The following is a 23,594-nucleotide window of genomic DNA, read 5'->3' on the forward strand; positions in this document are numbered from 1 at the left end:
ATCCAACATTATTACCATCAATCATTATTATACATATTTAGCACTTCAGATACGATATTATCGAACAATACTCACTATTATGCAGTTATCTGAAACGGGATATTTTAACGAAGTTTCTATTGTGATCCAATTGTTTTCCCATTTTAATTCGGTTTAACATATTGAATCTCAGATGAATTAACGGACAGATATTGTCATGGAAATTGATATCAATTTAAAGCTCATACCCGGTCATGTCAAAGGAAAAAAATAGTGCTATAGCGCGCGGACATTCGCGATACCGCGACTGGGAGAATACCCCCCCCCCCCGCACAGAGTCACGTTTTGTATTTCAAAGGTGGATAAGTTTGGTATACAGAGGGCTGGAGACATATTTTAGTCTCATTCTAAAGCTTGTTGTCATGAGTATATAATAATCAAACATTATTCACAATTTATTCCATTAATTGCAATAAACCCGAATTTTCCTTACAGAGAATGAACAGAAAATGTAGCCAAGACACAATTTTTTTTTTTCAGCCAAACAGAGGCATATCGTTATAAAATTGAAGCCAGTCGACAGCTGAGAAAGAGTTGTATTAGGGTAGAGGGTATAATCTTACATGCACATACTTAAAATCATAAAAGAGGGGTATATAGACTGCATGTATTGGGTTCCTCATACCCCCCCCCCCCCCCCACTCGTTTATATCTAAGCATATTTTCAGAAGAAGTCGTGTTTTTTTAATTTTTAAGTACCTTTTAATATTTCATTTAGAAATAGTTGGAAGAATAGAAAAGAAAAGGGGAGAAGCCTTGTTTCAAGAATAAAGAAATAAGAGAAATCCATATTCAAGAGATGTTATGATGACCCGTCATCGAAAGTTGAGATAGGAGCATAGTATTGGCATTTTGCTAGAATTAACACTACTTTTCATTTCGACATATTATGTGCAGAAAGTTTGTGGTAGATGCCTGTCATAATGTGTCACCATATACTCATTGTAGGTGTTGTGATAATGGTAGTGAAACCATACACGTCGAGAATAAATGCACTATTGATAAACCTTTGGTAGCAAAGTGCTATTTGATAAACAAACGGTAATAGAGAGCCAGGGCTTTTCAGTGCAATAAAGTTGCCCCAGTGTCAAAGCGAGTTGTTGCGTATGTGTTGCCGATTTAAATGGGCATTGTTCGTATAGATAATCACCTATTTAAAAAGGAATGCAAGGTGATGGTAAGGTACTCTATTGTTACATGATTCAAGGAGCCTGACGCGCTATTCAAAAGCCCGAATGGGCTTTCATAGATTATCCGGCTCGATGTGAAGAACATACTAGCTTGGTCTTCTTTAAATTTTGCAGGGCGTCGGAATGAATTTAAGATTGTTACGGTATTATAATTTATGATTATTACTATCAATCATTGTCATATCTATTTAGCACTTCACACAAGATGCAATATTCCCACTATTTATTGAACAATATGCAGTTACCTAAAAACGGGATACTTTGAGCAAAGTTTCTATTGTGATCCAATTGTTTTCCCATTTTCATTCGGTTTAACATATTGAATCTCAGATGAATTAACGGAGAGATATTGTCATGTAAATTGTATCAGTTTAAAGCTCATTCCCTAGTCATGTCATGAAAAAGGGGAAAAAGTACTATAGCACGCGGACATTCGCGATACCGCGACTGGGAGAATACAAAATTTCGAAGACGGAGGGGGGAGGGGGTGGTCCCCCCCCCGCGCACAGAGTCACGTTTTGTATTTCAAAGGTGGAGGATAAGTTTGGTATACAGAGGGCTGGAGACATATTTTAGTCTCATTCTAAAGCTTGATGTCATGAGTATAATGATCAAACATTATTCACAATTTATTCCATTAATTGCAATAAACCGGAATATTCCTTACAGAGAACGAACAGAAAATTTAGCCAAGACACAATAATTTTTTTTCGGCCAACAGAGGCATATTGTTATAAAATTGATGCCAATCGACAGCTGAGAAAGAGTTGTATTATGGTAGAGGGTATAATCTTACATGCACATACTTAAAATCATAAAAGGGGGGTTTACACCACACAGCGCCGGAATTTAAGAATAGTATCCGGCACAATTTAAACTGATAATAATTATCATCACAGCTGCATTACCAACTTGCCCTCATATCTCCCCCCCCCCTCTTTTCTTTATACGCATTGAGACCTTTGGTAAGGCGTACTCCGGTATACAGAAACTGTTCTAGTGTAATTATTATTATTATTAGAATTAATGGTATGGACAAAGATGAAAAAAGGAGGTCTGAAATAAAGACTGTATTGGGTTCCTCATACCCCCCCCCCCCACTCGTTTATATCTAAGCATATCTTCAGTAGAAGTCGTGTTTTTTAATTCTTAAGTACCTTTTAATATTTCATTTAGAAATAGTTGGAAGAATAGAAAAGAAAAAGGAGAGAAGCCTTGTTTCAAGAATAAAGAAATAAGAGAAATCCATATTCAAGAGATGTTATGATGACCCGTCATCGAAAGTTGAGATACGAGCATAGTATTGGCATTTTGCTAGAATTAACACTACTTTTCATTTCGACATATCATGTGCAGAAAGTTTGTGGTAGATGCCTGTCATAATGTGTCACCATATACTCATTGTAGGTGTTGTGATAATGGTATTGAAACCATACACGTCGAGAATAAATGCACTATTGATAAACCTTTGGTAGCAAAGTGCTATTTGGTAAACAAACGGTAATAGAGAGCCAGGGCTTTTCAGTGCAATAAAGTTGCCCCAGTGTCAAAGCGAGTTGTTGCATATGTGTTGCCGATTTAAATGGGCATTGTTCGTATAGATAATCACCTATTTAAAAAGGAATGCAAGGTGATGGTAAGGTACTCTATTGTTACATGATTCAAGGAGCCTGACGCGCTATTCAAAAGCCCGAATGGGCTTTCATAGATTATCCGGCTCGATGTGAAGAACATGCTAGCTTGGTCTTCTTTAAATTTTGCAGGGCGTCGGAATGAATTTGAGAGTGTTACGGTATTATAATTTATGATTATTACTATCAATCATTGTCATATCTATTTAGCACTTCACACAAGATGCAATATTCCCACTATTTATTGAACAATATGCAGTTACCTAAAAACGGGATACTTTGAGCAAAGTTTCTATTGTGATCCAATTGTTTTCCCATTTTCATTCGGTTTAACATATTGAATCTCAGATGAATTAACGGAGAGATATTGTCATGTAAATTGTATCAGTTTAAAGCTCATCCTCTAGTCATGTCATGAAAAAGGGGAAAAAGTACTATAGCACGCGGACATTCGCGATACCGCGACTGGGAGAATACAAAATTTCGAAGACGGAGGGGGAGGGGGTGGTCCCCCCCCCGCGCACAGAGTCACGTTTTGTATTTCAAAGGTGGAGGATAAGTTTGGTATACAGAGGGCTGGAGACATATTTTAGTCTCATTCTAAAGCTTGATGTCATGAGTATAATGATCAAACATTATTCACAATTTATTCCATTAATTGCAATAAACCGGAATATTCCTTACAGAGAACGAACAGAAAATTTAGCCAAGACACAATAATTTTTTTTCGGCCAAACAGAGGCATATTGTTATAAAATTGATGCCAATCGACAGCTGAGAAAGAGTTGTATTAGGGTAGAGGGTATAATCTTACATGCACATACTTAAAATCATAAAAGGGGGGTTTACACACACAGCGCCGGAATTTTATAAGAATAGTATCCGGCACAATTTAAACTGATATCTATCATCACAGCATTACCAACTTGCCCTCATATCCCCCCCCCCCTCTTTTCTTTATACGCATTGAGACCTTTGGTAAGGCGTACTCCGGTATACAGAAACTGTTCTAGTGTAATTATTATTATTATTAGAATTAATGGTATGGACAAAGATGAAAAAAGGAGGTCTGAAATAAACACTGTATTAGGTTCCTCATACCCCCCACTCGTTTATATCTAAGCATATTTCCAGTAGAAGTCGTGTTTTTTAATTCTTAAGTACCTTTTAATATTTCATTTAAAAATAGTAGTGAGAATAGAAAAGAAAAAGGAGAGAAGCCTTGTTTCAAGAATAAAGAAATAAGAGAAATCCATATTCAAGAGATGTTATGATGACCCGTCATCGAAAGTTGAGATAGGAGCATAGTTTTGACATTTTGCTAGAATTAACACTACTTTTCATTTCTACATATCATGTGCAGAAAGTTTGTGGTAGATGCCTGTCATAATGTGTCACCATATACTCATTGTAGGTGTTGTGATAATGGTGAAACCATACACGTCGAGAATAAATGCACTATTGATAAACCTTTGGTAGCAAAGTGCTATTTGATAAACAAACGGTAATAGAGAGCCAGGGCTTTTCAGTGCAATAAAGTTGCCCCAGTGTCAAAGCGAGTTGTTGCATATGTGTTGCCGATTTAAATGGACATTGTTCGTATAGATAATCACCTATTTAAAAAGGAACGCAAGGTGATAAGGTACTCTATTGTTACATGATTCAAGGAGCCTGACGCGCTATTCAAAGACCCTAATGGGCTTTCATAGATAATCCGGCTCGCTCTTGAGAACATACTAGCTTTGTCTTGTGTATTTCTAGCTGGCCATCGAAAGGAATTAGAAACATAATTTAATCAATCAATCAAATGTGTTCATGAAACATAATATCTCAGAGACTATTTGCAGAATTACATAAATATTAAGGCTACTAAACTGTACATATCTCACTATAATTATAAATTCATGTGGTCGGGAAATATACTGTGCGATTATAGAAGAACTGTTGACAAATGAGCTATTCAGAGGAGTTTGGTTGTAAAAGCGGTGAGGTCCACTCCAAGAAAATCTGTTATTATTATTATGATATCATTGTCTCAAATTCATTCAATGCAACCTAGCCTTAATTTGGCGTAAATCAAAAAAATTGCATCACAGTAAAATAAATACATTCCGATTATCCAAGTGTTGAAGGGATGGTCCGGGCTGAAAATATTTATATGTTGGTACATAGGGTAGAATTCACTGAGCAAAATGGTGACAATTTCATAAAAACCGGATAACAAATACCAAAGTTATTGCATTTTAAAGTTCAGCAATATTTTGTCAAAGCAGTCGTCATGATTATTCATATGGTGGGCTGATGATAGCACATCCCCACTTGTTCTTTTGTATTTTAATATTTGAAATTAGGTTTATTCAATTTTTTCCTCCACGAACTAGAAACATTGGATTGACAACTGATTTGCATAAGATATATAGTGTTGCAACTTATTTCATTATAAGGGAGACATATTATTCACACAAGTATGATATAATGAAAAAAAAATGATTTGTATGTAATAACATAACAAGAAAGCGGGAAGTGGAGGTGTGACATGACATCATCAGCCTACCTAATTCATGACGATTTTTTTAAGGAAATATTGCTAAAATTTAAACTACATTAACTTTATTATTGTTATCCGATTTTGATGAAATTTTCAGCATTTTGCTCAGTGAATTCTACTCTATATACCAAGATATGAATATGTTCAGCCCGGACCATCCCTTCAATACTTGGATAATCGGAATGTATTTATTTTACTATGAAGCAATTTTTTTTATTTGCGCCAAATTAAGGCAAAGGTTGCAGTGAATGAATTCGAGACAATAATATCATAATAATAAAAACATATTTTCTTGGAGTGGACCTAACCGTTTTTACAACCAAACTCATCTGAAGAGCTCATTTGTAAGAAGGGGTTAGGTCGATTTTTCATGGACTTTATTATTTTCTGTCTCAAAACCTCTAAATTTTTAGTCGCTCTGATGATACCAAAGAAAATTTTAAATTCAAATTGAAACGTGCACAAAATTGAAAGTGGCAAAGAAAATCACATTTTTGTACAGAAAAGAGATTGGAGTAATTTCAGTTTGCCTGTAACAGTGGTTATGTCCACAATGTTCTTTTTAATGTATAGAAAAAATGAAGACAGGTAGATTTCGTTTGTACCCAATTTATGTTCACAAGTCATGATAGGGTAGTACGTCATGGCAATTTAGTTTCTCGTAAGAATATTGCAATAATTAAGAATAGAAAGAAATGAGAATAAAAAACATAGTTCTGCTTGGAATGTTCCAAGTGGACCTACCCCCTTGTGCAATCAAACTCTTCATACGATGATCATTATTTGTATATGAAGTATTTTTTCCTCATAATTGTGATTTTTTTTTAAGGTGTCATTTTTTTTATCACACGATAATCATTTAGTATGTTGCGAGATTAAATACTACATTTCATTTTGACATAATTGTGGAACCCTATTTGCAGAAAGTTTGTGGGAGATGCCTTTCATATTATCATATACTCAATGCAGGTGTTGTGATATATGGTATTAGATCTATGCAGTGGCCATTCACCAATAAGGATTAATAAATAAAAACAATGGTCGAGAAAAAATACACCGCCAGCTATTGATGAAACCTTGGAAGTAAAGTGCTCTTTGATAAACTAACGATTAACAGAACAATGGCAGTGCAATAACTTTGCCCCAGTGTCAAAGCGAGTTGTTGTGTATGTGTTGCCGAATTAAATGGACATAAAAGCATCGTCTAATCTGTATGGTCTAATGCAAGGAAAATGATTGTCACACCATGGACCTATTCATGGTCACACCGAGGAGCCTATTGCGCTTTTCAAAGAGATCGCGGGCTTTCATTGTTAAGTTTGCTCGATACGTCGGCTGTTGCTCTTCTTAAAAAAAATAGAATTAAAAACTTGTGCGGACTCTCGGAAGGAATTTGAAAGTGGTACGGTATATCACTAATTATTGAACAATGCAATGATACTATGACCTAAAAAGGGGAATTAATAAAGGGATGCTCTGAGCTGAAAATGATGTATGATTCAAACAGATAAAGAAAAAAAAAGTTGGAGTGCAATATTTTATTCCAATGCAGTGCGCAATACTATCCTTGAGGTCGTGCTATGTCTTGCCTCCGCCTTGACCCCTCCCCCCTTTCTCTCAAGAAGAATCTCCCCTATCTGCATCTGCTCTCCCTGTCTCTCGCTGTCTTCATTCCGACACATTGCTTCACTTCCTAGATGGGGTAAGCGCGTAAGGAGATGGTTAAAATTTTTTATTATATTTTTCGCAATGTAAATCCCAAAACAAATCCCCTTCATAGACTTGCAATAAAATGAATTTAACTTTAAATCATAGCGCTAATAACATTGCATATTATGTATACATTGTAAAATTAATGGGAAGGGAGGGTAAAGTAGACATATTTGACTCCAATATTTTTTTTGCGGCGATCGACCCTGCCCCGAAGCAGTGGCGTAGCTTGGATTTTTTTCCCGGAAGGGGGGGGGGACTGGGGGGTCCTTGTTTTTTCAGGGGGGGGGGGGGCACCGGCCATTTTTCCGGTGTGTGTGTGTGTATGTGTCACAAGGGCGGATCCGACTTTCGCCAATAGGGGACGGTCCCGAAATTATCTTCACCTATATTTCCCCCGATCAGTCACTTCTTTGTTTCTTTGTTATAAAGCAACATAAACATGAAGTAATCTCATAAGCCTTATGAAAAGTGCGCGTGCGATTTTATTTTTTACTTAGTACATGTATTTTTCCTGAAAATTTAATTTTCTGGGCAATATTATGTGTAATCCTGAACAAGATTTGTATGTGACTATTCCAATAATGCGAGCGCGAGCAAATTATTTTGACATTCCGACCTAAAAAATAAAAAAAAAATAATAAATGGGGTAGGTATGTAAATAAACAATAATTGATGCGAGCGGGAAGCGCGAGAGGAAGAAAATTTAGATTTTAGACATTAAAGCGGGACATTCTATTCATATTTTGTAAATCATAAATAAGATATAGTCCATTGGGTATCATTGGAAAAAGGCTCCCGGTCATCCACATAATATTAAGAGCTGATTGGCTAAAGCTCTGACCCAATACCAGGAGAGTATGCTGTTTGATTATGATTGATTCGCATCCATTGGATGAAGTTAGAATGGGCGTGTGGCGTTCGCGTTTCTAATTGGATGGTCATAATGAATAAAAATCGATCGATTCCTATTGTACTAGCTTCGTCAGCTCCAGCCGTAACGATCAAGCGAGCTTCATTTCTTAAATCCGAGAGCTCAACTTCAGACGCATTCATTACATTCGAACTTAATGTCAATCTTCAACCATGGCCTTTTCGCACTGCCAGCCTGGTACTTTGACTGCGACTAGAAAGGAAGGGATTGATCTGAGCTGGCTCATGCAACCTCCTAAACGCACCTTCTCCGAAGACGATGACGAACGCCGTAAGAAAAGACATCGAACTGGCCGACCTGCTGTGCGAGATGACTTCCCCGAAATTGTACCGGCCACCAAGAACTTCATCGAGAGCAATGGTTTTCGAGCGCATAGGAGACGGCAAGAAGCGACGGGAACGTGTGGCTCGACCCTACCAGAGATCAAACAGCATCTTCTCAACACCATTCCTAATCTTCGCGATTCCTATCCAAATCTTGGTAAGATCATGAAGATATCCCTTTTTTTTCTCTTACACGATTGACTTGGATCGACCCTAATACTTAATACTTTTTCTGCTTGTAAATCAAAGTAGGGACCATATCTTCTTTCAAACGACAACTCAAGTCACATCTTTTTCCAATTATCTAGTTTTCTATTTTATTTATTTCATATGTATTTGGGGGGCGAAACGTTGTTTTGTAGATTTGAAAAGATATGTTTTAATCTTTTGTACACCGAGGCAAATGTTATATATGATTACTATGATACTTAAATCCCTAACTATATTTGGTCCTATACAATCCACATCGATTGAAGAATGCATTTGGATAGACGTTTCAATCGCGAGGTGTAAATTTGATTTACTTAATGAGCTTGATTTACTTAATGAGCTTCCAGGCGGTGTCGGGATACTAGAGATGAGGGTTGGATATTAAAGTTTACGTAACCATTACACTTTTCCGTTAATTAGAAAAATCCCCACATAATAAAGTTATCATTATGAATACTGTTGGTGGTTTTAAAATCTGTATCATCTGTTTCAATGATGATTATATAATCTTCAGAAATATACTAATTTTAAACTTTGGCTTATTTTCTTAAAACGCGTGTTTTTGTTCATTATGTTTATAGGTGACAGGACAGTGGCTCGTTTGCTACAACCTCCCAATCGAGGAAATCGCAGTGCCGCATCCTACAAAGGTCTGATCGATGCCCGTGTAGCAACCAAGGACAACTCGGCTAGAAAAGAGAATACGAACAGCCACTTCTATTCATCTCGGGTCAAGTATTGTCTGGAAATGGCGTCTAAAGTTGGGGAATGTGCACTCGTCTTCTCTGCTGACAATAAGAACAAGATCCGTGTGAGTGACAACTCGTTGGCAGTGGATCGGCGGATCACCATTCGGCGTTTCTTTCCTTCCTCCGATGCTCCTCGGTACTGGGATCATGACTTCCCTACACCAGGATACGCTTTGACACCAGCCGGGTACTTGGAGTTGTCTTCCTCTCCAGGGTTCATCGAAGATCAGCTCGGGCGACAACGTTATGTGTAAGTATTAAGTTTTGTTATGTAATGAGTATATGACATTCCCCCCAAAAATGATAGATCACAATGTGAAAAAAGGGACTTTGTAGAAGCAAAATCTTAACTAATATTATGGAGTGCTACCCGTTATCGATAGTATCGTTTTCCTTTTTTTTTGGGGGGGGGGCAAATTCAAATGTTTTCGCATGTTTCTTTCTGTAAAATACTGCAGAAATTACAATTATAGAATGACATCAGTTTCAGATATTGCCTCTTTATTTTATTTCAAACAACTTCCCATTTATTGCTGCTTATGACTCTTGTCCTGTTTTTTAGACTAGAACTAGTAATGACTCAATATTTTTTTTCTTTTCATTGTTTCTTCCTCTCTTTCATACAGTCTTCCCGAGAATCACAAGGCCACAGTCGTGCTGAGAAGTCCCCACTCCGAAACGAACATAGCGTCTCATCTAAACGACTTGACAACTCTGATGCGCGAGGACAAGCGCATGTTACTCCTCTTAGTCGACGGTAGTCCAGATTTCAGCCCGAACCATGCTACAAATATCTTTCATTACGGGAGGTTCTTCAAGGACTCTAGACTTGATGCTCTGATTGTCACAACCTACTGCCCTGGGGATTCTGCATACAATCCAATTGAGCATGTTTTGGGGCCCATGTACCCAATCTTTGACGGGCGTGTACTTGCCAGCCACTCTGCCCGATGAAGATAAGCCTCCTTGTCAGCAGAGCATCACCACCGAAGAGAGGAAGCTGAAGGAAAACAGAGTATTTGACAGAGCGATGAACTCAATCCAAAACGGCTACTGGAAACAGGTCAAGTTTTCTGGGAACAACATTGAAGTGAGATGCGAGCCAAGCGGAGCAGAGCCAAGCGGAGCAGATCCAAGCGGAGCAGATCCAGTTCCATATGGAGGTGACTTTAGTGAAGTGAAGGCAGCAATTGGAGGGTCAGCGAGGCAACTGAAGTTGTCGAGGTATCATGAAGACTATCTCTTTGTGCATCGTCACATGGACAGGCGGATCGGGATGCTGATTTTCAGCAAGTGCCAAGGGCAATACCACCATTGTGAGTCACATCCACCGCAGCTGGAGGAGGAGGACATGTCCATCCTTCGGAATTTCCCATCCCCGTCACCAAGTGAAGAACACGTTGGTCACCTGAGGACATTTCAAGACTCGTTGACGGGAGTACCTGTTCAGCCTTGTGACTTCATGCCGTTGTACGCGAGCAAGGGTCTTGGAAGGTGCGTGGCTCCAGGATGCAGATACGTCTTCACCAGCAAGAAGGACAAGAACGATCACAGACTGAAGGTTCATTAACAAAGAAGTGACCATGCCAGCATCCTGATCAACTTTAATTGCAAGATATATCGTATAGTGACTCTCTATGAATATGATTATTTACAATTTGAATGGTAATGTGCGTGAATATAATGACTCTGAATATTATGATACTTTGCTTCAGATTTCGAATGGAAATACATTGGAAATTGTTAATTTGTGGGTTTTCCAAACATCTTTTGCAAAGCAATCGATTTATTGCAATATGTAATTGTATAATGACTGTAATATCATTGCTTCAGATTCGAATGGAAATACATTTCAATTATTGTATTTCTGTATAATCATTGGAAACTTTTAGAAATCGGTAGAAGGCAATGAAAGTGTTACATTCAAAACATTATTTTTCACAAAGCAGTTGATCTATTGCAATATGTAATTGTATAATGACTGTAATATCATTGCTTCAGATTCGAATGGAAATACATTTCAATTATTGTATTTCTGTATAATCATTGGAAACTGTTAGAAATCGGTAGAAGGCAATAAAAGTGTTACATTCAAAACATTATTTTTCACAAAGCAGTTGATCTATTGCAATATGTAATTGTATAATGACTGTAATATCATTGCTTCAGATTCGAATGGGAATACATTTCAATTATTGTATTTCTGTATAATCATTGGAAACTTTTCGAAATCGGCAGAATGCAATGAAAGTGTTACATTCAAAACATTATTTTTCACAAAGCAGTTGATCTATTGCAAAATATAATTGTATAATGACTATAAATATATCATCATTTGCTTCAGATTTCGAATGGAAATACATTTCGATTATTGTATTTGGGTATACTCTTTGGAAACTTATCTAAATCGATCGTAAAGTAAGAAAGTTTATCATTTCAAAATAATGCTCATTTTTCGCAAAGCAGTTGATCAATATTGCAATATGTTATTACAATTGTGACTGTAAATATATAATTGTTTGATTCAGATTTTGATAGAAATACATGTGAATAAAGGAACTACAAGCTAATAAGTATACTTCAAACACCTTCATAGAGTTTTCTTTTTCTAATTCGGTTTCGTTATGGCAGAGATCGCTGAACATGATGACCACGAGTTGTGATAATGAAGGAGGCATTTAACGCAAAGGAAGAATATTGACAAACATTGCGAAAGTGACGGGGCTGTGTCAAGAAAAAAAATGTAAGAGAAATAGAGTTGTACATACTTGATGAACATGTACGTCATTATACGTGATTTTGAGTGTGACGAAAGGTCTAACTCGTAACTTTTGGATGCCGGGGAAACAGAAATGTGCAACTCCGTGGAAAGAAAAAAAAACTCTGTGTGGTCGGCGGGGGGGGGTATGTTAAGAGTTGAACACAAAGCCCACTTCCAAAAACATTTGATCAAAATTATAAGAAAAATATCAGAGATAAGAAAATTTCACGATATTTCATTTATATCACAAAGCAGTTTTTTCTAAAAATAGAAAATGTGATTTTTCTTTGAAGGGGGTAGTCCAATAAGTCTTTTCTTAACTTTAAATCAACATAAATAATTATATCAGAATCCTTATTTTATAATGCGAGCGCGATCATTTTTTATTTGGTAATTGTATCTCTTCCAAAAATTGAATATTCTGAAAAAAAAATGATGTGCCAGCAATAATTACTACGAACGCGAAGCGCGAGCAGATTTTTTTGCTACACGTTTTGAACTGACCGGAAAGATAGGCCTATTAATTAATATTAATAATAATAGTAATAATAATAGGCATTTATATAGCGCCTATATAGAGCTATGAAAGACTGCATGCACTTAGCCTTGACGACGTTACATATTTCAACTGACGAGCGCGAATTTTTTACATTTCTACTTAAAGAATTGAATATTTTAATAAATTTTTGTAATCATGAACATGATAGTTATATAACTAAACACTTGATGCGAGCGCGAAGCGCAAGCGGAAGAATTCTAGTTTTAGACCTAGAACGGGACACTCTCATGTATTGTAAATCACGAAAAGGATGAGTAAGAGGGAATCCTCCTACATTAGTAATGCGAGCGCAAAGCGCGAGCAGAAAATGTTTGATATCCCGATCTGAAAAGGGGGGTCAATTTCAGCTTTATATTTCAATCACTTTGTAAGAAAATTGTAAAGTGGATATAAATCGCACTTGATAGAGAGCTGATATTTTTCATTATTACTTTGGGTTTGAGACACGGGACCGTGTAATCCTTAGGACATGTTATCCTATAAATATGAAGAAGATTTATCTTCCTATTCACCTTGCAAAGCGCGAGATTAAACAAAAGGGGTAATTTAATTATTTAATTGATATCTTATTTATTAATGCATAATGAGGGAGCGGAATCTGATGATATTATGGCCTGAACTCTCTGCATTTAGCGATGATTTATCATAACTTAATCATAAATGAAATAGACAAGTGACCTACAAATGTAAAGCTTAGATCTCCTCTTTAATCTGGTATTACTTATATTATTCCTCATTCACGCATGAGTGAGCAAAAATAATTCGAAGAAAGGATGCCAAAAACTCATTTGGCGGGTTTATATGAATTTCAAAAAGAAAATCACATGACTAAAAAGTTCAATATCTGCTCTATCCTTTGATACCTTAATCACAGAAAATGATAAAGAAGTAAAAAAGTTATGATCCCTCGAATCAATGCTTGTATTTCCATAATTTCATTTAATAAACGTGTTTTCACCAGTTTCCCACAGAAGCTATCGCACGGTAACATAAGAGTTAATGCATGGCTGATTGTCAACAAAACGAAGCGTCGAATAGTTTGAACGCTAGCCTGTAAAACCTCTTCATTTTATCAAACTGACATTTATACAGAGCAGTTTTTAAAAATCAATTTGCAAATCACACAAATTAATGAATGTTCAATTTTCCGAGGAGAGATATGTTTTGTACATTGACTTTCAAACTTCATATTTAAGCTCACTAAACAGGCAATGTGAAGTGCGAGCGAAAATTTTATATAGTGACATGAAATATTTTTTTTCCAAGTTTTCCTCTCATATTTTATTCACTCGTCTTCCTCTTCTTTTTTTCTCTTTTCTTTTCATTCCTTTTTTTCTTTCGCTTTTTAATTTTGTTTTGCTCCGCCAATGGGGGGGGGGGGGGAGCCTCGGGGCCCCCACCTGGATCCGCCTATGCTAGTCCTATAGCTGAGGTGGAAAAATCCGGTTTAAAAATGTGCTCTAAATAAATTTAGTGCGAGAGTGAAGGAGTTACGTTAAGGTACTAATTCTTTTGAGAAAAAAATAACGAATACAAAGAAAAACACACAAAGCTATCTTTCTTCCCTTCGCTTTTCCTTTTCTACTCCATTTTTTTTCTTTTGGGGACTTTAGGGGGAGGGGTGACCCCCCGGGGGGGGGGCACTTCCATTCACAAGTGGATACCATGCGCGACCATGGGGTCTCGAAAAGCACCCTAAACACGTAATTTCCATATTCTGAAAATGCACCCCTTAACAAGTATTGGCGAGTGAAACCCTACCCTTATTAAGAAGAATTGGAAACAAAACGATACTATTGGCGAATATTCCCTGAAATGAACCCCTAAACAAGTACAGGAATGTTTTATTGTTACGGGTCCTTCGGTCGTCGGCTTTACCTTATTTGGTTTAGTACGACCCCACCTTCTACACCTCGCGCAAATCGGACTCTAAACACGAAGTGTTGGGCAAAAAGGACATCCTTTATAAAACATTTTAATTTTGTTTTATCATCCCCGCAAATTTGACCCTAAACACGTAATTTTCCTAGCGAAATAGATACCCTTTTTTCATTATTTTTGTGTTTTTGACACCCTTATCACGTTACGTACGTAACGTGCCCTATCGTGAAAAAGACATCCTTTTTACGTGTTTTTTTGGTCACGCATGGTATCCACTCGTCAATGTAAGTGGCCCCTCCGGGGGGGGGGTGACCCCCTCCCCCTCCCTTTTGCTAAGCGCATGGCGACAAGGGACAGAAGGTAACAAATTGAGAAGGGAAAGTAATATACCATAGATCAACTGCCCTTTTTGAGGCAAGAGGACACTCGTCTACTTACAAAACGGGCTTTATGGGAAAAGATGAACTGATTACGTCAATTCTAGTGGTCTCAAAATAAAATTAGAACATAATCGTGGCACTTAATTCTTTACAGATGTCAGATAGCTTGTCTCCAAACGCAGACCCCGTTATGGGTTCAAACAATTCTGAACGTTATTTAAAAAAATAATATTTTGCAATTTCTATTTCCGGAATACCATGTGTAGTAGCACAGTAGATACTTTACATGGCCTACCAGCATCTACGCTGACAGGTAGGATTGAAACCTGGAATAAATGTGTTGTATGTATACTGTATGTACGTATACGAGGAAAATTGCATTAGCGCTATTTTTGTTTTTTATCCCGCCCATATGAGTGCACAAAATTAATGAATAGCGAAGGAGTCCGAAAACTGCATATGGGCGTGACTGAATAGCTCTATGCATTAATGTGTGCATGCATTCATAGACTCCGCCCATGAGCCCACTCAAAGAACGAATAGCAAAGGAGGTTGAGAACTGCGCGTGATGTGAATGGATGAGTATGTTGTATGTATAAATATGTACCGCACTGATTCTACCATAAATCCCGCCCATGAGCCTACCCAAGGAACGAATTTTTAAGACTGAAAAAATGACGTGGCTGGAAGTGGATGTGTTGTGTGTATGGTTTGTGTTTAGTCGCACTTGCTCTGATGTCATAAATCCCGCCCATGAGCCCACTGAAAGAACGAATGGCAAAGGAGATTCGTAAGTGCGCATGACTGATAGGGTGGGAATGGATGTGCAGTATTTTTTTTTAATTCATATTGGGAAACCCCTCACCTCGGATGACCCATGTATTTTATTTTGTTTGTTTTGTTCAAGCGGGCACACGACATTCAATATGTATCTAAGTCTCTCAACTCACGGGTTTTTATATGATTTCATTTTATTGCATCTCTCTAAAATCCATATTTATGAACAGATTTTTTTTCAATTTTCAAAATTTCGTTCTTCCATTCACTAGTCTTTTTCTTTATCAATCACTACGCTATCTATTATTTGTTTCACCACTTTATCAATTTCACAAGACCCATCAGTCCTTTTCCTTCATCTTAATAATCATCTGCTCTTTCATACGACATTGTTCCATCAATTCCTGTCACAGCCATTTAATCTTCATCTTTCATCAGTAATTAATATCAATATAAAATATTTCTTCATCTTTTTCAATTTTGTCAAAAATATACAAGTCATACACTCAGTCATTTCACGATTTTCAGAGAAGCCATAACAAGTATTGAATAATAAACATGGCTTTATCAGTTTCTATCATTCTCATACGTTTGCGTTCCTAAAGATCATATAGATACATCCTAATAATACGTAGAGTGCAGGGGTATGAGTGGTCACAAAAAAATCTGAAAAAACTGAACTGTTGAAAAAGTCTGAAAAAGAAAGACCTCTCGTACTTTTTGCAAAGTGGAAAGCCATAAGTAAGCTGAAATCAAACTGAAAATCAAAACAAGTGAATCTTAAATCAGATAAAAATCTGAACTCTCACACCCCTGTAGAGTGAAAAGAATTTTGTTTCATTGCAAAGCTCCGCCTCAAAACTACGATGTATTATTGTGTAATTTGCGCGCGCGGTAAAATACTGACATTGGTTGAGCGGGCGGGCATACAGCAAGAACAGTAGGAGGGGTGACTTAACTTTTCTGTAGAATGATTCGGAGGAATCACGTACGAGTATTTATGACAATATGGGCGTATTCGCCAGCGCTGTTGGAATGATTATCAAGCATGGCTTTAATCACGTATAATGAGCGAACAGAGCTAGCTAGCTAGCTGATGGGTCCAGCGCATTTTGTATATCAGCGTGTATATCAACACGTCCGGGCGTCATTGTCGTACATGTCTTGGAAAAAAGTGTTTGGAATTAGCTGAATTTTAGCATACATTTAATTGGATAACTTCCACTTCCTTTTAAAAGATCAAAGATTATAGCCATGTACATTTGATAATCGCTTGCCTCAAATCAATCTAGCGAACATTCAAGTAACATTTGGTTGCCGATCGTTGTCAAACTGATCGGATGCTTCGATGGATTGGATTTTACTTCCATGCTTTATATATTTGCTAGTACCGGAAACAAACTCAATATCCCTTTCCATCTTTGTCGGGAATTTACAAGAATTACATACATCTTTTTGAAAGCTCAAGCAGATTATCGGGTTTAAAGCATGAATTAGCGATTCGCCAGAGCAAATGTTTTCGTCTGGGGAATATCCCTTTGAATACTGTCACACCTTCCACGGCACACATCGTCATTCATTATAGTACTGTTGCACCCTCGCAAGATCTCACGGCAAACAATGGAGGCAAGGAACTCGTTTGCACGCGCCAATTAATTCCTCTTGGTTCGCCAGCCCAGTACCCTCGAACAATAGAGGTGAAAAAAACGCGACTGCACGGGCTCGTTATGTCACTCCTCGATGGTTGCAGGGGTGCTCTATTGATATGCAAATTCAACCTCATTAACTTCGGGGCGTGCAAGCGCGTGCATGAAAAGTAATGAGGGTGTGCAAACGCGTTCGCACGCCCCTCCCGGATATTGACGTTATGCAATAGGGACCGCTATATAAGCAAGCATAATTATTGTAATCATAAAAGAATTGACAACCTCACCTCCACAACAAACATGTCTTCACTATTCCTCTCAAAGCACTCCTTCCGTTTCTTCTTATTATCACAGAGACTCTTCTGAGTTGTAACAACCTCTCGTCCATAAAGGACAATGAAAACATCAGCGTCTGTCCCGGCTCCACTCACATCACTGGTGAAGACGGTTACCTCGTAGGGGACATCTGAAAAAAAAGGAGAAAGATTTAATTATGATTTGAATGTAGCAAAATTTGAACTACAATCCTACGATAAACATATTTGATTTAATTTTCCCATATCATAAAGAGTATTCTGGACATTCAGTCTTGAATTTGATATCTGTAGGATTACACCAACATGAAAAACACTGTGCACACTCTGTCTGCATCTAGGCGTTAAAATTAGCAAAGAAAGAATCCGAAAATTATGTAAGCAACTTTGACCAATCAAAATCAAATATATCAAGTGATGATTTTGCCAACTTAAGCATCTTTTGTCTGACAAGTTTTAAATCCGACAAATTTCGTCAATTTTGACAGGCTGGGAAGCACAGTTCATGCGGTATCTTGGCGGATAAAACATACTTTACGGCTCAGTCGGTAAAGCGGCTGCCTGTCGCACCAAAGGTCGTGGTTTCAAGTCCAACTCAGGCGGCTGAGTGAAGCCTGCGTTCTGTGCAAAGGTCTCTCCCCTGTTCCATAGAAGCAGGCTAAGTAACAGAGGAAAACACTCCATCCCTCGGAGAGGATGTTAAATGAAGGTCCCGTGTAGAGGAGGGTCACCACCTTTGCACGTTAAGAGCCCACTGCAGTATTGGTCTACATGCACTCCCCCAATCACTTACATGTATATCAAGAGGAGACCTGCATGTCAGAGATTCAAGTCACTTTTCATCTCCCAGGCACAGGTGAAGCCAAACAAGTAATAATAACAATAATGATTCTGTCGTATTAAATATCCAAGTAAATTCAAGACACGTTCCATAGAGGTCGCACATGAACACCGAGTACTACCCTCCCCCCAGTAAATCAAACAAATTTTTTTTCAAAATTGTATCAGAAAACTTACGTTTTTCATATTCCTCCATCCTTGATTCAACCGGTAAGAGCTCTCTCTCTATCTGGCCATCGTCCGATGACTTGTCAAGCCAACGACCGCAAGGGAAACACCAACGCTTACCAAGCGAGGGCGCATCTATTTCTACCTTCTCTAGTTTCCAGCCAGCGAAGCCTCCCTTGTTATCATGACCAATTCTGAAATGAATCATGACAAATTCATTGTGAGTATATAATATAGGGTATTTATAGTGCGCACATATCCACCTTGTTAGGTGCTCAAGGCGCTCCTATATTACCCTGCCAAGCTAGGCGTTCAGAGCGCACACAGCTTCTTCACCTGGGTTGAGTGCAGCACAATGTGGATCACTTTCTTGCTGAAGGAAATTACGTCATGGCTGGGATTCGAACCCGCGACCCTCTGTATCAAAGTCTGAAGACTAATCCACTGGGCCACAACGCTCCATATGAGAACAATAATTCAAGTCTGGACAGATATGTGTTTATAAATAGCTTGATATATATCTTGTAAATAACAGCTTGAAAGAAAGACATTAGATAAGTTTGAGTTTGGATTATCCTATTGATTAGAGTTTCTTGATGGCTGTTAAAAGAACATTAGAAAATGTTTTAAAACTTGGCAAAAATTGTCACTGTTAAAAAAAAAATGGATAAACACAGCCTTTGATCTACAGTGGTATGACAAATCTTATTCTATAATTTGAGACATTTTTCATGATCTTATTTCATTACATTAAAATCATTCTTTGTTAACATCATTTCAATTAAATTGAGTATTTGAAAAAAAATCTAACAAGGAAATTGACATAGCCCTAAGAAGAATTGACTGTTCATCATGATTTAGCCGTGAACCAGAATAGCCTGGTGGTTGAGTCATTGCCCGGAGAGCAGTAGATGGCAGGTTCGAATCCACTGGTTCTGATTTTTCCGACTTATGATTTTCATTACAGATCGAGCATGCGATCTTAAACACATAGGAGTAACGCCAAAAATTTGTTTACAAATAATTGACAGTTTTGCCCCTGATCTTCAGCATGGCTAATGGGTGATTTCAAGTTCAGTGTTGACCTTTTGGTGTTGGTGTTAGGTCAATTTTTACACGATTATAACACCATACATAAAATGAAGATGTTCCCGAAAAGTCACTCACTAGTTGTTGAGATGTCAAGAATGTGATCTGGATTAGTTTTACAAACTCTGAATAAGTTTTGGAGCTAGGGGAAGCAATACAAATTTCAACACCAACACTGAGGCCAACACCGTACTTGAAATCACCCATTGTATGAGGGTGCAAAGAAAAATGTGTTGTATTGCCTGATCCTCCCTGCAGTCACAAGAAGTTTCTCCATCTCTATAAATAAGAGATCAAATCCATATTTCATGCTCTATCTACCTTATCTTCTCCAGTTCCCCAATATCCACTGCCTCAACGACAAACTCATCCGTATGTCCCCTCTCAAACTTGTCACGGTAGGTCTTGGACGATTTCAGGAAGTTTTTGCCTGTATCGCCATTCTCCCCGTAGAGGATGATATAGACGTTGGCGTCCGTTCCTGCGCCGCGCTCGTCGCATGTCGTCACTGAGATGTTGAAGGTTTGCATTGTGGCTATGGGAAAGAAAGAGAACAAAATGAATGTGAAAAACAAAGTCATTTAAAGCCAAAATAAATTGTACATGTAAATGCAGCAAACTATTATTTCAAGAGAAAGTCATAAGATCAAGATCAGATGTACCAAAGTTATCATTTTAATGAAATCATGAAATTTAAGCTTTTTTGAGATAAAAAAATTTGAATTTACAAAGTCTATCAATTTATATTCAATTTTAAATTATCACATTGACAATCACCAACACACAATAAGCACGTGGGCGCGGTTATGACTCGTCTTTCAATATAAGGGAAATTTATCCACATCGTGCTACACTCAACCCAGGTGAGGTGAATGGGTACCCGGTAGGAAGAAATTTCTCGAATGCCAGAGTGCCTGTAGGCAGCACGGCTTAGCAAGAGTAATAGTAATCATTGACATGCGCAGATGAGTTAACTTGAGTATAAACATAATTATAGTAATTGCGCAATATGAATGTACAAATATTATCATTATTATAAGCACATGTTGGACGGAGTATTATTGCTCAGCAGAAGACCCTACACCTGACTGGAATATTTCTCCATACATATTGGCCCGTATTCTGAAGTCGGGTTTAACTTAGACCATGGTCTAACTCTGTGCTAGAATTATGGGAAGCCAGAAGTGTCAAAATTTTTATTAAGTTGTATGTTTCTTATGTTTACTGTGCTCTTTTCTGATTCATCGAGGGTGAAGACAATCATCTATTCATACTTCCTAGACAATTACTAATGATTTAAGATTAAAATGAGCTGAAATATGATATCTGTACTGTTAGTGATTTATGTAAAAATTGGCTGTCCATACTTAAACCACAACTTTAAACCTGAGTTTAATTTAAACCCGACTTCAGAATACGGGCCATTGGATTTACCATGACTGACAATTAGGTTTTATACTTACATTTGAGTTCCAGACCGATATCTTCTCTGATCGATGTTGATGATTTCTTCCTCTGTAGAGCTCTGTTGATCACGTCTTTATCAACCGGGATCAACTCACGAGCGATTTGGCCGTCATCACGGTTTGTAGCTAGCCATCGCTGACAGGGAAAGTAGTATCTGTGCAGGATTAAATTCAAGTGTGAACACAGGCATGGATAGTCATAGGGTGTGTTCAAATAAATATATCAGAGTTTGTAATTAGCCATCACTAGCAGGGGAATAGATCAGGATTAAAAGCAAGTGAGAACAGAGACATGGATAATCATGGGTGTGTTGAAGTATACATATATCACAGTTTGTAACTAGCCATCACTGGCATGGGGGGAAGTAGTCAGGATTTAACTCAAATGGGAACAGATACATTCAATATTAAATGAGTTCATCAAAAATGTTATTAAAAAGAAATCCAACAAACGTTATGTAACATAGTTCAACATAGGTGGTCATCACTTAAAGGTTTTAAAACAAGTGCAATGGGTAATCACAATCATGAACATTTTAACAATACATTAAATCATCCGTAGACTACAAGTTCATCACTATTCTCAACGAGGAGGCTCAACTTCAGTTCCAACACACTCAATGATTCAAAACACCACAAATGATGATGATGGTAACTCCTACTCCTTCTCTTACTACTACTTCTACCTTTTAAGATGCCAATTCAACATAAATTATGTGCTTAAGGTGCTGAGAATCCCAAGAGCAAACTAATATTTTGTACCTTGTATTTTTCTTGGGATCTTCTACTTCCACTCTATCAAGGAACCAATCAGAGCCAACGTTAGCGTTGTCATGTCGAATCTTCATCTTCTTCAAAGCTCCCAGATCGGCGGCTTCAATTGAGAAGACATCCTCCTGATATAGTATGAGAGAAGGATGAAATATAGGTCAGATAATTATCATAATAATAATAACAACAACAACAACAACAATAATAATATTATTAATAATAATAGCTACATGTAGATTTAAAAAGCACTTTTTGTCTGAGAATACAAAGCGCTGCTACTATTACCCTGGCTTTAGCTATGCTGCCATATAGGTGCTGAAGCATTCAAGGAATTCTTTGTACCGGGTACCCATTCACCTCACCTGGGTTGAGTGCAGCACAATGTTGGTAAATTTCTTGCCAAAGGAAAACACGACATGGCTAGGAATCGAGCCCCCGTCCCTCTGATTGAAAGATAAGTCTTAACCAAAAGACCACGACGCCCCATACAGAGATGAAGTATAGGTCTATTTTCTCACAAGCTAACTTGTTCTCATGCAGGGTTTCATTTTCCTTTCACAGCTTACATTATGCATTAATCAGCATAATAAATGAGCATGTCGATATTTCTTTTGAAAGGTCTGAGGGAGGAGGGGAAATCAAACTCAAACTTCAAACCTTGTTTTCTCTTCATTGTTTGAATATCTCACAGTCTTCTACAATCAATCCAGTAGGCCTTCTAGTGCAAATTATTGACGACAAATGGATTAAAATGGGACCGTTTCATAAAGCTGTGCGTATGTTAAGAGCAACTTTCAGAACGTCTGGTGAACCTTTCTTACGCGCTTAACCATCGCCAATGAATATACCATTTACCAAAAGAAAGGATCACCAGTCGTTCTCAAAGTCGCTCTTAACTTACAAACAACTTTATGAAACACCCTCCAGGTCACAATCATTGGTTAATACATACACCAATCTTATTACGACCAAATTTTAATCGTCAAATATCATGGCAGCAACATTTCATATCTTTATATGAAAACAACTTACCTGACCACGTTCAAATTTGTTCATATTAGTCTCTGAGTCCTTCATACTCCTCTCACCCGTATCTCCCTTTTCACCGTATACATTAATAAAGACGTTAGCATCGGTACCGGCCTGGAATATATCACCAGTGTAGATGTGTACTTTGTACGTACTCACTGCAAAAAAAAACAAACATATAAATATTATATCATATATATATATAACAAGTGGAATGCCTCTGGCCGTCTCACCTGCATCACGCGGTTCAATATAGCAGCAGTGCTGACTTTGAATACTACTCTAACTCGCACAAGATGTTCAGTGATACATGGTTACTCTTATGTCCACTTTTTATGAACTAGACCAATAAACTTACAGAGATATGATGGTTATTCACCAAAAAACCCCAACATGGCCAAAGTTCATTGACCTTACATGACCTTTGACCATGATCATGTGACGTGAAACTCAAACAGGATATTCAGTGATACTTGATTACTCTTATGTACAAGTTTCATGAATCAGATCCATAAACTTTCAAAGTTATGATGGTAATTCAACAGATACACCCAATTCGGCCAAAGTTCATTGACCTTT

General features: G+C 37.6%; 2 protein-coding genes across 3 annotated transcripts in view; one reads left to right on the top strand and one right to left on the bottom strand.

Annotated features, from left to right (window-relative positions):
* The window catches only part of LOC121417129 (lipoxygenase homology domain-containing protein 1-like), a 95,020-nt gene that overhangs the window by 26,164 nt on the left and 45,262 nt on the right, over window positions 1–23,594 (bottom strand). For both annotated transcript variants that reach the window (XM_041610712.1, XM_041610710.1), the window contains 6 exons: window positions 23,019–23,173; window positions 21,978–22,111; window positions 21,213–21,370; window positions 20,071–20,284; window positions 18,670–18,854; window positions 17,626–17,804 (listed from right to left, as the gene is read on the bottom strand). In XM_041610712.1, the coding sequence (XP_041466646.1) occupies window positions 17,626–17,804; window positions 18,670–18,854; window positions 20,071–20,284; window positions 21,213–21,370; window positions 21,978–22,111; window positions 23,019–23,173 (1,025 nt within the window). The remainder of the gene's footprint in view (window positions 1–17,625; window positions 17,805–18,669; window positions 18,855–20,070; window positions 20,285–21,212; window positions 21,371–21,977; window positions 22,112–23,018; window positions 23,174–23,594) is intronic.
* On the top strand, window positions 8,936–10,447 carry LOC121417130. Its single transcript, XM_041610713.1, has 2 exons — window positions 8,936–9,584; window positions 9,961–10,447. The coding sequence occupies exons 1-2, from the start codon at window positions 9,157–9,159 to the stop codon at window positions 10,286–10,288; spliced, it is 756 nt and encodes a 251-aa protein (XP_041466647.1). The 5' UTR covers window positions 8,936–9,156; the 3' UTR covers window positions 10,289–10,447.

Source organism: Lytechinus variegatus, chromosome 6, assembly GCF_018143015.1.
Source record: "Lytechinus variegatus isolate NC3 chromosome 6, Lvar_3.0, whole genome shotgun sequence".
NCBI classification, from domain to species: domain Eukaryota; kingdom Metazoa; phylum Echinodermata; class Echinoidea; order Temnopleuroida; family Toxopneustidae; genus Lytechinus; species Lytechinus variegatus.